At 40.0% G+C, this 14,963-nt stretch overlaps 1 protein-coding gene across 1 annotated transcript in view; it reads right to left on the bottom strand.

The window, feature by feature from the left end:
- Positions 1-14,963, bottom strand: part of SMARCA2 (SWI/SNF related, matrix associated, actin dependent regulator of chromatin, subfamily a, member 2) — a 1,314,671-nt gene that overhangs the window by 488,247 nt on the left and 811,461 nt on the right. The window contains exon 24 of the mRNA XM_053702540.1: positions 9,040-9,147. Coding sequence (XP_053558515.1) covers positions 9,040-9,147 — 108 coding nt within the window. The remainder of the gene's footprint in view (positions 1-9,039; positions 9,148-14,963) is intronic.

Below are 14,963 nucleotides of genomic sequence, written 5' to 3'. Positions count from 1 at the left end.
ATCTAAAGTAACTAAAACCTCCCTGAGCAACAGACGGATGTGTTCTAGTTTGAACCTGAGAGAAACAACCTCTGAATCAGTCAAAGGTATTGAACCTTCAGAGTCTGAAACTTTGCCTTTTGATAGAACCTCCATACCCTCCAACTCAGCTCCCTGAGAGGGTACCTCCGAGATTGCCACCATAGTATCAGAAACCTAATTTACTACATGGTTGTCCTTCCTCTTACGCTTGCCTTGTAGCACAGGGAAAGCAGACAACGCATCAGAAATTGTGGAAGACATAACTGTAGCTATGTCTTTTAAAGTAATTCCAGCAATCACTGGAGTAGAAGTACAGGGTACTGCTTGTGCAAGCATTAAATCTTGGGACGCTTGGGGAGAAAGCTGCGGCATACTCTGAATCTCAGCATTAGACTCCTGAGAATCATCCGTCTTAAAAATACTTTGCTCATGAAAAATTCTCTCTCTATACTTTAAAGCCCTCTCAATGGACAAAAAGGAATTGGTGGTTCCACATTGGCATCCAAGCACATGGAGCAAAAAATATTTTGTACAGCTCCTGTGTCCATGTTGAAGCACAGTAGGATATATAAAAAAAAACGTTACTGGCCCTTTAAATTTTGGAGATAAATATTTTTACAGCAGGTAGAAAAAAATAGTGTCACAATAACCAACCAAATTTAAATAGAACAATTTAGTTTAAATAATTTTAAATGACATAAAGAAAAAAAAATACTGTGACTTTAAAATTTAAAAGTAAACTATTTTCCTTGCAGAAAATAAATGTCCTATTTTTACAGCAGGTAGCCATAATAATAATAACCCTCAGACACCACTACGCCTCTGCAGCTTTGCTGAGGCGCCAACCTGCTGCCCGGATCCTCCACTCTGATCTTCAAACAGTCCGATGACAAGGGCTTGAAAAACACTATGCTCGGAGACACAAGACCATGCGGTGCTAGTGCGAGTCCCAGCCGTCTGTGTAAAAAAAAACACTGAGTACCCGGAAAACAGCTTCTGATTAACCAGAAACTGAAACTGAGCAGATTATTATGAAAAGCGCGCAAAGACATAGAAAAAAACCTAGCTTAACTCCCAGCCACAGTGTCTGTAAATTAAGCTGTCTACACAATCCTCTATACTTAGAGAGCATAATGTCCCAATCACAATTATCCCCATATTGCTGAGCCTTATGTGTTACTTAAAATAAAGTGCTCACTCTCCTCTGAGTTTTTGATCCTTCCCAGAATAAAAAGTTAGCACTTACCTTAATGCTGTCCGACAGCAGGACAGTCCAGCAGGTGTAAGAGGTCCTCTCCCTCCCATAGCCCTGTGGAAAGTGATAGAGCCTGAGTTAGACTTGCTTAGGCCATCAGAATAAGGGCAGCAGAAATGTATGGGAGGCGCAGTGAGAATTATGTCCCACCAGTTCCCATTGCTTTAAAGGTACCAAGAGCTCTACTGAAGAGACTGATATGGACTACGGCTACACCCTAGACAAAGCAACACACTCAAGCACTACTTTAAAAACAAAAAACTCTTGACTGAAGAATCTATTTCTAACACCTCACTTTACCTCTTGCTACACTAACGCAGGAAAGGAGAATGACTGGAGTGGGAGGGAAGGGAGGAGCTATATATAGCAGCTCTGCTGTGGTGCTCTTTGCCTCCTCCTGCTGACCAGGAGGTGAAATCCCACAAGTAAGGATGAAATCTTTAAAAAGAAACATATTTAGTACAAAGTAAAGCCTTATCCTTATTAGAAATATAGTATCACAGGACAAGGCTAATAACTCAGAAACTCTCCTAGCTGAGGAGATTGTCAACAAGAAAAGCACTTTCTAAGAAAAAAGCTTGACATCAATGGAATGAATTGGTTCCTTGTAATAAGGAAAAAGCAAGAATCAAATTCCAGGGTGGAAAAATAGGTTTCAGAGCTGGCCTAATTCTAATTAACGCCTGGATAAAAATCTGAACATCAGGAAATTTAGCTAGCTTCCTATGACAAAGAACAGATAAAGCAAAAAAAATTCCTTTTTAGGGAGCTAGTAGGCAAACCCTTTTCAAGGCCATTCTGTAAAAACTGAAGACTTCTAGGGATCCTAAAGGAATACCAAGAAAACCCTCTGGAAGAACACCACTTAAAATATGCCTTCCAAAACATGTGATAAATCTTTTGTGTCACAGGCTTTCTGGCCTTAATCAATAATTCAATGCCCGAATCTGAGAAACATCTATGTCTCAAAACTAGGCGATCATCCTACACACCATTATACTTAAAGGGATACTAAACCCAATTATTCAATTAAATGATTTAGATAGAGCATGCAATTTTAAGCAACTTTCAAATAAACTCCTATTATCAATTTTTCTTAATTCTCTTGCTATCCTTATTTAAAAAAAAAAAAAAAGGAATCTGGGAAGCCCCTGTCTTTTCAATATATATATATATATATATATATATATATATATATATATATATATATATATATATATATATATATACACACATACACTAGTCCAGCAATGCGTTAGCTACTTCATGCTGCACAAAATCATTCTGGATGGGTGCACAAATCTTGATTACAAGGCGGATTGTATATCTTTTTTACAGAGCTCCCAGTTTAGCGGCCATCTTAGGCCATAGCCCGGACACGCCCCCCCCCCCCCACGTTGGTTTTTAACCAGGCGATAATCAAATGTGTTACCTGGGGTCTGTGGGCACTTAGGAGGTTTGAATCCTGTGTAGATCAGGCTTTTGGCTACTGCCTATGGCATTCCCAACTAGATAGGGCTCCGGAGCTCTCTCACACAGCAGCCATCTCCTTGGCTGGCTAGCTACGCCCCCCATGCTCAAATTAAGGTATTAGCCAGTTTTAAAGCTTTTATCCTGTCTTGGATCTTCTCCACAGTAGTTTCCTCTAAAATAAGGTCCGATAAGGAGTTGCACCAATAAGAGGCCGCACCTGCAACTACCGCCATACTAGCAACTGGCTGCCATAAAAGTCCTTGGTAAATAAATTTTTTTCTTAAGTATCCCTCCCGCTTCCTATCCATAGGGTCCTTGAATGAGGTACTATCCTCTAAAGGAATTGTAGTTCTCTTAGCTAATGTGGATATAGCTCCATCCACCTTAGGGACAGTGCGCCAAGTCTCCTGGACAGAGTCAGCAACAGGAAACATCTTTTTAAAGACAGGAGATGGGGTAAATGGAACCCCCGGGTTCTCCCATTCTTGAGAAATAATGTCCGATATTAGATCTGGAACAAGAAATACTTCCACAGATCTAGGCTTGACATCAAAAACTCTATTTAATTTGTTGACCTTAGGAGTCTCTGCGACAGTAGGTTCAGAATCTTCCAGAGTAGCCAGAACCTCCTTAAGAAGTAAACGGAGGTGCTCTAGCTTAAATCTAAAACAAATTTCTTCAGAATCCACCGTACTAACTACAGCTGATTCAGAATCAGAGATTTCACCCTCAGAAGCTATTGAAGAATGGTCATCCTCAGATAGTTGAAACAAACTGACTAAAGCAGCCTTGGCGTTATCAGAAATTCTTAATTTTCTCTTCCTCTTATCTGAGATAGGTAAGGCACTCAGGGCTGCTGAAACCGCAGAGGTAAGCTATGTTGCAAAATCACCTGGTAAAAATACTCCCTAAGATACTGACTGAGAGGAACCGCAGGGTTATGCATGTGTAACTGCTAGAGACGGGGACATCTGAGGAGAAAGCTGAGGCATGACAGGTACTGCAATATCCTGAGAGTCAGATGGCTTTGAGAGGGTTAACTTCTTTAAAAAAGAAGATTCATTATTTTTTGATAGCAACATTTTTGAGACACATGAGGAGCAAAATTGCACAGGAGGAATAACCTGATCCTCTAAACAGTATAGACATATTTCAAACTGGACAGATAAATGCTGCTCAGGGTCCATTATGCTGCAAAGTATTGGTCCCAGCTAAAAATAACAAATATTCTGCAGAGACTTACTCAGTCCATGTTCCCATGTTCCCTACTTAATTAGTCTCTAAATAAACTTTTAGGAAAGGCACCACTATGACCCCAGCTTCACTGGAGTGGACTCGCCCCTCCGGTCTCACCGGAAATACCACTTGTAGATTCAGTGCTCAAAGATCGCAGAGAAGCAAAAGCAGCTGTTGTAAAAAATTTATGAGAGGAACACCATGAAATGTAAGTCTTCCAAACTCGATAATAAATCTTTCACCGAGTCAGAGAAACCTCTATGACTAAGCACTAAGCGTTCAATTTCCATACCTTCAAATTTAATGATTTGAGATCCTGATGGAAAAACAGACCTTGAGACAGAAGGTCCGGCCTTAATGGAAGTGGCCAAGGTTGACAACTGGACATCCGAACAAGATCCGCATACCAAAACCTGTGAGGCCATGCTGGAGCCACCAGCAACACAAATTATTGCTCCATGATGATCTTTGAGATCACTCTTGGCAGAAGAACTAAAGGCGGGAAAATATAAGCAGGTTGATAACACCAAGGAAGTGTCAACGCATCCACTGCTTCCGCCTATGGATCCCTGGACCTGGACAGGTACCTGGGAAGTTTCTTGTTTAGATCAGAAGCCATCAGATCTATTTCTGGAAGACCCCACATCTGAACAACCTGAGAAAACACATCTGGATGGAGGGAACACTCTCCCGGATGTAAAGTCTGACGGCTGAGATAATCCGCTTCCCAATTGTCTATACCTGGGATATGAACCACAGAAATTAGACAGGAGCTGGATTCCGCCCAAGCAAGTATCCGGGATACTTCTTTCATAGCTTGGGGACTGTGAGGCCCACCATGATGATTAACATATGCCACAGTTGTGATATTGTCTGTCTGAAAACAAATGAATGGTTCTCTCTTCAACAGAGACCAAATTTGAAGAGCCCTCAAAATCGTTCCAAAATATTGATTGGTAATCTCGCCTCTTGAAAAAAGTGTATAATGAGCGCCTCTTGAGATTTCCAAACACATTGTGCTGTCAGAGATCCCCAAACAGCTCTCCAACCTGAAAGACTTGCATCTGTTGTGATCACAGTCCAGGTTGAACAAAAGAGTCCCCTAGAACTATACGATGGTGATCTAACCACCAAGTCAGAGATAGTCAAACATTGGGATTTAAGGATATTAATTGTGATATCCTTGTATAATCCCTGCACCATTGGTTCAGCATACAAAGCTGGAGAGGTCTCATATGAAAACGAGCAAAGGGGATCGCGTCCGATGCTGCAGTCATGAGACCTAAAACTTCCAAGCACATAGCTACTGAAGGGAATGACTGAGACTGAAGGTTCCGACAGGCTGAAACCAATTTTAAACGTCTCTTGTCTGTTAGAGACAGAGTCATGGACACTGAATCTATCTGGAAACCTAAAAAGGTGACCCTTGTCTGAGGAATCAAAGAACTATTTAGTAAATTGATCCTCCAACCATGTTTTCGAAGAAACAACACTAGTTGATTTGTGTGAGATTCGGCAGAATGTAAAGACTGAGCTAGTACCAAGATATCGTCCAAATAAGGAAATACCGCAATACCCCGCTCTCTGATTACAGAAAGTAGGGCACCGAGAACCTTTAAAAAGATTCTTGGAGCTGTCGTTAGGCCAAAAGGAAGAGCAACAAATTGGTAATGCTTGTCTAGAAAAGAGAATCTCAGAAACTGAAAGTGATCTGGATGAATCGGAATATGAAGATATGCATCCTGTAAGTCTATTGTGGACATATAATGCCCTTGCTGAACAAAAGGCAGAATAGTCCTTATAGTAACCATTTTGAATGTTGGCACTCTTACATAACGATTCAAAATTTTTAGATCCAGAACTGGTCTGAATGAATTTTCTTTCTTTGGGACAATGAATAGATTTGAATAAAACCCCAGACCCTGTTCCTGAAATGGAACTGGCATGATTACCCCTGAAAACTCCAGGTTTGAAACACACTTCAGGAAAGCCTGAGCCTTTACTGGATTTGCTGGGATGCGTGAGAAAATATCTTCTCACAGGAGGTCTTACTCTGAATCCTATTCGGTACCCCTGAGAGACAATACTCAGAATCCATTGATTTTGGACAGAATTTGTCCAAACATCCTTGAAAAATCTTAATCTGCCCCTTACCAGCTGAGCTGGAAAGAGGGCCGCACCTTCATGTGGACTTGGGGGCTGGCTTTGGTCTCTTAAATGGCTTGGATTTATTCCAATTTGAAGAAGGCTTCCAATTGGGGGAAGGATTAGGTTTCTGTACCGTATTCTGTTGAAAGGAACAAAAACGGTTAGAAGCTTTAGATTTACCCTTAGGTCTTTTATCCTGAGGCAAAAAAACTCCCTTCCCCCCAGTGACAGTTGAAATAATCGAATCCAACTGAGAACCAAATAACTTATTCCCTTCGAAAGAAAAAGATAGCAATCTAGACTTAGAAGTCATGTCAGCATTCCAAGAATTAAGCCACAAAGCTCTTCTAGCTAAAATAGCTAAAGACATAGATTTAACATCAATTTTGATGATATCAAAAATGGCATCACAAATAAAATGATTAGCATGTTGAAGCAAGTGAACAATGCTAGACAAATCAGAATTAGATTCTTGTTGCGCTTAATTTTCCAACCAAAAAGTTGATGCAGCTGCAACATCAGCCAATGAAATTGCAGGCCTGAAAAGATGACCTGAATATAAATAGGCTTTCCTTAGATAAGTTTTGTTTCCTATCTAAAGGATCTTTAAAAGAAGTACTATCTTCCATCAGAATAGTTGTACGTTTAGCAAGAGTAGAGATAGCCCCATCAGCTTTGGGGATCTTTTCCCAAAACTCTAAAGTAACTGCTGGCAAAGGATACCAGTTTTTAAACCTTGAAGAAGAAATAAAAAAAGTACCAGGCCTATTCCATTCCTTAGAAATCAGATCAGAAATGGCACCAGGAACTGGAAAAACCTCTGGAATAACTACAGGAGGTTTATAAACAGAATTTAAACATTTGCTAGATTTGTCAGTGTCAATATCTGAGGCAGGATCTTCTGAACCAGACAGATCCTCATCAGAGAAGGATAATTCAGTATGTTGTCGATCATTTGAAATTTCATGAACTTTATGAGATGTTTTAAAAGACCTTTTACGTTTATTAGAAGGCGGGATGGCAGACAAAGCCTTCTGAATAGAATCAGCAATAAATTCCTTTAAATTCACAGGTATATTTTGTACATTAGAAGTTGAAGGAACAGCAACAGGCAATGTACTATTACTGGTGGACACATTATTTGCATGTAAAAGTTTATCATGACAACTATTACAAACCAAAGCTGGAGATATAACCTCCACAGGTTTACAACAAATGCACTTAGCTTTGGCAGAACTGTTATCAGGCAGCAGGGTTCCAACAGTGATTTCTGAGACAAGATCAGATGGAGACATCTTGCAAATGTAAGAGAAAAAAACAACATATAAAGCAAAATTATCAATTTCATTATATGGCAGTTTCAGGAATGGGAAAAAAATGCAAACTCCATAGCCCTCTGATAGAAAAAAATGGCAAGAGGCATATAGGAATGGGGTTTTAAATAACGAAAATATTTGGTGCCAAGTATGACGCACAACACAAACAGAAAAATTATTTGGGCGCTAACAACATCCGGAAATGACATACTCGCGTAATTGAAGACGCAACCTTGTGAAAGGACTCGGCGACTAAGACGCCGGAAGTGACAAATTTGCGTCATCAAACGTAACTTTGCGCTAAAAAATCTCGCAACAAAAATGACGCAATAAACTTTAGCATTTTGCGCCCTCGCGAGCCTAATTCTGCCCACGAATTTGTAAATGACAGTGAATTGAAAAAAGACTATACCCCAGGTAAGAAATACATTTTTTTCTAAAAAATGCATTTCCCAGATATGAAACTGACAGTCTGCAAAAGGAAATATACTGAAAACCTGAATCATGGCAAATATAAGTACAATACACATATTTAGAACTTTATATATATATATATATATATATATATATATATATATATATATATATATATATATATATACATATATATATATACATACATAAAGTGCCAAACCATAGCTGAGAGTGTCTTAAGAAATGAAAACATACTTACCAAAAGACACCCATCCACATATAGCAGATAGCCAAACCAGTACTGAAACGGTTATCAGTAGAGGTAATGGAATATGAGAGTATATCGTCGATCTGAAAAGGAGGTAGGAGATGAATCTCTACAACCGATAACAGAGAAACTATGAAATAGATCTCCGGTGAGGAAAACCATTGCATTCAATAGGTGATACTCCCTTCACTTCCCTCTGATATTCACTGTACTCTGAGAGGAATCGGGTTTCAAAATGCTGAGAAGGGCATATCAACGTAGAAATCTTAGCACAAACTTACTTCACCACCTCCATAGGAGGAAACGTTTGTAAAACTGAATTGTGGGTGTGGTGAGAGGTGTATTTATAGGCATTTTGAGGTTTGGGAAACTTTGCCCCTCCTGGTAGGATTGTATATCCCATACGTCACTAGCTCATGGACTCTTGCCAATTACATGAAATAAATAACATTTTTGGGGTTTATATCCCTTTAAAATAAGTGTGCAGGTGTAGGATGGGTTTCCTGTTCAACACCTTTAAGATTCTGCCTTCTTTTCCACATGCTGGTTCAAATTAGCTCAATAGTATTTCATAAATTCTTGCTTCATATAGTGGTGTAATAATAAGAGGAAAACATATATATATATATATATATATATATATATATATATATATATATATATATATATATATATATATATATATATATATATATATATATATATATACACATACATAAGTAAATAAGTTTGGCTCTTAGCAGGAAAGCTTACATTATAAAAATAATAGACCTACACTGTGTATCTACTGAATCTACTGCTTTAACAAAGGTAGCTGAAACGTAAAAAAAAACTGTGAATTAACCATGGTTATTTAAGTAAATGTTCCAAAAGGAGGCTATCAATGTACAGTATAATCTATTACACACCTTCTTATCTTTCTCTGAGCCATCAGTCAGAAGGATACCCCTCCCTTGCATGTGACGGTAAAGAATCTTCTGAAGAGCTGACATGTCGCATTTTATCACATATTCAACCTATAAAGAAATTACAAGATACAGTTACTGGGACAAACATTCTAAATATGTTTTGTAATTGATAAAAAGTAGCACACTGGTACTAAATCAGACCCATTTGCATAAATACTAAATGCTAAAACGTTTATATGCAGAATACTGTCGCTGGTTAATTATTTCTATACAATGTTGCATTATAATAAGTATTCTTCATAATTATGTTTTATTTTAACTCATCACTCGTGTTAACAGTAATATGGATATGGTGGTTAGGGGTATAACTGCAGTGAGATGTCTGATGACTTGGGGATCAGTAGGGCTCTTATCAGTGAGTAGTCTAATTGCATTGATGCGCATGGCAGTTTGGGGGGTGACTTGCAATGGGGAATTTATCAATGTTTATTGAGTTGGCACAACATACACCACTCACAAAATTAACCTGATATATATAGTCAAATAATTCAAAATGTTATAAAAGGGTATTTGCTTTTAAATTTAAAAAACTAACAGTTTAGAATTACTATATTAAAAATACAGGCCCAACAGACGAATTGTATGTATGTATGTATCAATTCTTCTAGGTACATTTGTGCAAAGCAAGGGATTTTATAGGCATGGTTAAACAATTATATCAAACAGGTGCTTAATGATCAACAATTTAATATCTAGGTTGAAACACAATCATTAACCGAAACAGAAACAGCTGTGTAGGAGGAATAAACCAAACTTTGCTAACAAGTTGAGGTCGCTGAAGAAGTTTAATGTCAAAAGTCATACACTATGGCAAGACTGAACACAGCAACAACACACAAGATAGTTATACTGCATAAGCAAGGTCTCTACCAGGCAGACATTTAAGGCAGACAGGGGTTTCCAGATGTGCTGTCCAAGCTCGTCTGAAGAAGCACAAAGAAACAGACAAAACTGAGGACCATAGTCGCAGTGTTTAGCTAAGGAAACTTACTGCAGCAGATGACACATCATGCTTACTTCCCTTTGCAGTGAGAAGATGTCCAGCATTGCCATCAGCTCAGAATTGTCAGAAAACAATGAGACCCTTGTACACCCATCTACTGTCCAGAGAAGAGGTCTTCGTGGAAGATTTGCCAAAAACCCATACTTCCAACATGGAAATATAGCCAAGCAACTCAACTATGTAAAAAAAAAACCAGAAACTGGGGTGCAGAAAAACGGCAGCAGGAGCTCTGTACTGATGAGAGAAAATTTGAGCAGAAGGCAGTTTCATTGCCGTAGGGTTGGAAAGTGGTACAAGAATGAGTGTCTGCGGGCAACAGTGAAGCATGGTGGAGTTTCCCTGTAAATTTGGGGCTGCATTTCTGCCAATGGAGTTGGGGATTTGGTCAGAATTAATGGTCTCCTCAATGCTGCAAAGTAAAGGCAGATGCTTATCCATCATACAATACCATTAGGGAGGCATTTGATTGGTCCCAAATGTATTCTGCAGCATGACAACAACCCCAAATATAAAGCCATAGTAATTAAGAACTATCTTCAGCGAATAAAAAGAAGAACAAGGTGTCCTGGGAGTGATGGTATGGTTCCCACAGCGCCCTGATATCAACATAATTTAGTCTTTCTGGGTTTAAATTAGGGTTGCACCGATACCATTTTTTAAAGACCGAGTACAAGTACCGATACTTGTTTTCAAATACTCGCCGATACCAATTACGGATACTTTTTTTTTAATGTCATGTGATAGTTTACCAAGTACAATACAGACTAATTATTTAAGATTCCTTCTTTATAATTATGAAGGACTGTAACTCAAAAGAAATTATGAAATAATAAAACAGTTTTATTTGTCACAAAGTTCACAGAACATGTTTATAAATAATAATAATAATAATAATATAATTTAATTCTGAAAAAATATTGGGGAAGGAGTGTCCCAGTAAACCCCTTTGAAAAAAATGGGACATGTGGATTCTACCGACTCAACAGAAAAAAAGGGCAGGTCTTCATATTTTCCAGGGCTGCTTTTTATTCCCAGTCCAGCCCTGGCTATGGATGTTCCTCAGAGTACAGTATGTTTTGAACATAATTGTGCAAGATGAGAACTAGCAGTAAAAAGTAAATTTATGCTTACCTGATAAATTAATTTCTTCTACGATACGACGAGTCCACGGATTTCCTCCTTACTTGTGGGATATTAACCTCCTGCTAGCAGGAAGTGGCAAAGAGCACCACAGCAGAGCTGTATATATAGCTCCTCCTTCCCTCCACCCTCAGTCATTCGACCAAAGGTTTAGTAAGAGAAAGGAAAAGCTAAAGGTGCAGAGGTGACTCAAGTTGAAAAGAATAAAATATAATCTGTCTGAAAAATGACAGGGAGGACCGTGAACTCGTAAGCATAAATTTACTTTTCTTCTACAAGATACGACAAGTCCACGGATTTCATCCTTACTTGTGGGATACAATACCAAAGCTACAGGACACGGATGAAACGGGGGGGACAAGACAGAGACCTAAACGGAAGGCACCACTGCTTGAAGAACCTTTCTCCCAAAAACAGCCTCAGAAGAAGCAAAAGTATCAAATTTGTAAAATTTTGAAAAAGTATGAAGAGACGACCAAGTCGCAGCCTTGCAAATCTGTTCAACAGAAGCATCGTTTTTAAAGGCCCATGTGGAAGCCACAGCCCTAGTAGAATGAGCTGTAATTCTTTCAGGAGGCTGCTGTCCAGCAGTCTCATATGCCAGGCCGATGATACTCCTCAGCCAAAAAGAAAGAGAGGTAGCCGTAGCTTTCTGACCCCTATGCTTTCCAGAATAAACAATGAATAATGAAGATGATTGACGGAAATCCTTAGTCGTCTGCAAGTAAAACTTCAAGGCACGGACCACGTCCAGGTTATGTAACAGACGCTCCTTCTTAGAAGAAGGATTAGGACACAATGAAGGAACAACAATTTCCTGATTAATATTCATATTTGAAAAAACCTTAGGAAGGAATCCAGGTTTGGTACGCAAAACCACCTTATCAGAGTGAAAGATAAGATAAGGCGAATCACATTGGAACGCTGATAGCTCAGAAACTCTACGAGCAGAAAAAATAGCAACCAAAAACAAAACTTTCCAAGATAATAACTTAATATCTATGGAATGCATAGGTTCAAATGGAACCCCTTGATGATCTCTAAGAACTAAATTCAAACTCCAGGGAGGAGTAATTGGTCTAAATACAGGCTTAATTCTGGTTAGAGTCTGACAAAAAGACTGAACATCTGGAACATCTGGAACATCTGCCAAACGTTTGTGAAGCAAAATTGACAAGGCAGAAATCTGTCCCTTTAAGGAACTTGCTGATAACCTTTTCTCCAATCCCTCTTAGAGAAAAGACAGAATCCTGGGAATCCTAACTTTACTCCATGAGTAACACTTGGATTCACACCAAAAAAGATATTTACGCTATATCTTGTGATAGATCTTTCTAGTGACAGGCTTACGTGCCTGTATCAAAGGATCAATGACCGAATCTGAGAATCCCCGCTTAGATAAGATCAAGCGTTCAATCTCCAAGTAGTCAGCTGCAGAGAATTTAGATTTGGATGTTGGAAAGGTCCTTGAATGAGAAGGTCCTGTCTCAGAGGAAGTTTCCATGGTGGCAGAGAGGACATGTCCACTAGATCGCATACCAAGTCCTGCGCGATCAGGATTACCGAAGCTCTTTCCTGTTTGATCCGAGCAATCACGTGTGGAAGGAGAGGAAACGGTGGAAACACATAAGCTAGGCTGAACGACCAAGGCACTGCCAAGGCATCTATAAGTTCGGCCTGGGGATCCCTCGACCTGGATCCGTATCTTGGAAGCTTGGCATTCTGTCGAGATGCCATCATATCCAATTCCGCTTGCCCCATCGGAGAATCAGAGAGGCAAACACCTCCGGGTGGAGTTCCAACTCCCCCGGATGAAAAGTCTGTTGACTTAAAAAATTTGCCTCCCAGTTCTCTACTCCTGGGATGTAGATTGCCGACAGATAACAAGAGTGGGCCTCCGCCCATCGAATTATCTTGGATACTTCTATTATCGATAAGGAACTCCTTGTTCCCCCTTGATGATTGATATAAGCTACAGTCGTGATATTGTCCGACTGGAATCTGATGAATTTGGCCGAAGCCAACTGAGGCCACGCCTGAAGCGCATTGAATATCGCTCTCAATTCCAGAATATTGATTGGAAGTAGAGACTCCACCTGAGTCCATACACCCTGAGTCTTCAGGGAATTCCAGACTGCACCCCAGCCCAGAAGGCTGGCGTCCGTTGTCACTATCACCCACAAGGGTCTGTGGAAACACATCCCCTGGGACAGATGATCTGGTGACAACCACCAAAGAAGAGAGTCTCTGGTCTCTTGATCCAGATTTATCTGAGGAGATAAATTTGCATTGTCCCCATTCCACTGTCTGAGCATGCACAGTTGCAGTGGTCCGAGATGAAAACGAGCAAACGGAATGATGTACATTGCCACTACCATTAACCCAATTACTTCCATACACTGAGCCACTGATGGCCGAGGAATGGACTGAAGGGCTCGGCAAGTATTTAGAATCTTTGATTTTCTGATCTCCGTCAGAAATATCTTCATGTCTACAGAGTCTATCAGAGTTCCCAAGAAGGGAACCCTTGTCCGTGGAACTAGTGAACTCTTTTCTAGGTTCACCTTCCAACCGAGAAAGGACAACAATGTGTCTGTATGAGATTTTGTCAGATGATAAGTCGATGCCTGAATTAAAATATCGTCCAGATAAGGCGCCACTGCTATGCCCTGTGGTCTGAGAAACGCCAGAAGGGACCCTAGAACCTTTGTGAAGATCCTGGGTGCTGTGGCCAACCCGAAGGGAAGAGCCACAAACTGAAAATGTTTGTCCAGGAAGGCAAACCTTAGGAACTGATGATCCTTGTGAATAGGGATATGAAGGTATGCATCCTTCAAGTCCACGGTAGTCATATATTGACCCTCCTGGATCATTGGTAAGATTGTTCGTATAGTCTCCATCTTGAATGATGGGACTCTGAGAAACTTGTTTAGACACTTGAGATCTAAAATGGGTCTGAAAGTTCCCTCTTTTTTGGGAACCACGAAAAGATTTGAGTAAAACCCCTGTCCCTGTTCCAGTTTTGGAACGGGACGAATTACTCAAATGGTAGAGGGGTCTTTTACACAGCGTAAGAACGCCTCTCTTTATCTGGTCTACAGACAATTGTGAAAGATGAAATCTCCCTCTTGGGAGAAAATCCTTGAATTCCAGTTGATACCCGTGGGTCACGATTTCCAATGCCCAAAGGTCCTGAACATCTCTTGCCCAAGCCTGGGCAAAGAAAGAAAGTCTGCCCCCTACTAGATCCGGTCCCGGATCGGGGGCCGCCCCTTCATGCTGTCTTTGCAGCAGCAGCGGGCTTCTTGGGTTGTTTACCTTTGTTCCAAGCCTAGTTGGGTCTCCAGATGGATTTGGATTGAGCAAAATTCCCTTCCTGCTTTGTGGAGGAAGAGGAAGCAGAGGATACTCCTTTAAAATTTCAAAATGAATGACAATTATTTTGTCTACCTCTCATCTTAACAGACTTATCCCTGAGGCAAGGCATGACTTTTACCTCCAGTAATGTCAGAAATGATTTCCTTCAACTCAGGCCCAAATAGGGTCTTACCCTTGAAAGGAATAGCTAAAAGTTTAGATTTTAATGACACATCAGCAGACCACGATTTTAGCCATAACGCTCTACGCGCTAAAATGGCAAATCCTGCATTTTTCGCCGCCAATTTAGCATTTTGAAAGGCGGCATCTGTAATAAAAGAATTAGCTAGCTTGAGAGCCTTAA

This window comes from Bombina bombina, chromosome 2, assembly GCF_027579735.1.
Source record: "Bombina bombina isolate aBomBom1 chromosome 2, aBomBom1.pri, whole genome shotgun sequence".
Lineage (NCBI taxonomy): Eukaryota > Metazoa > Chordata > Amphibia > Anura > Bombinatoridae > Bombina > Bombina bombina.
The sequence above is the reverse complement of the archived record's forward strand: the minus strand, read 5'-3'. Positions and strand labels throughout refer to the sequence as shown.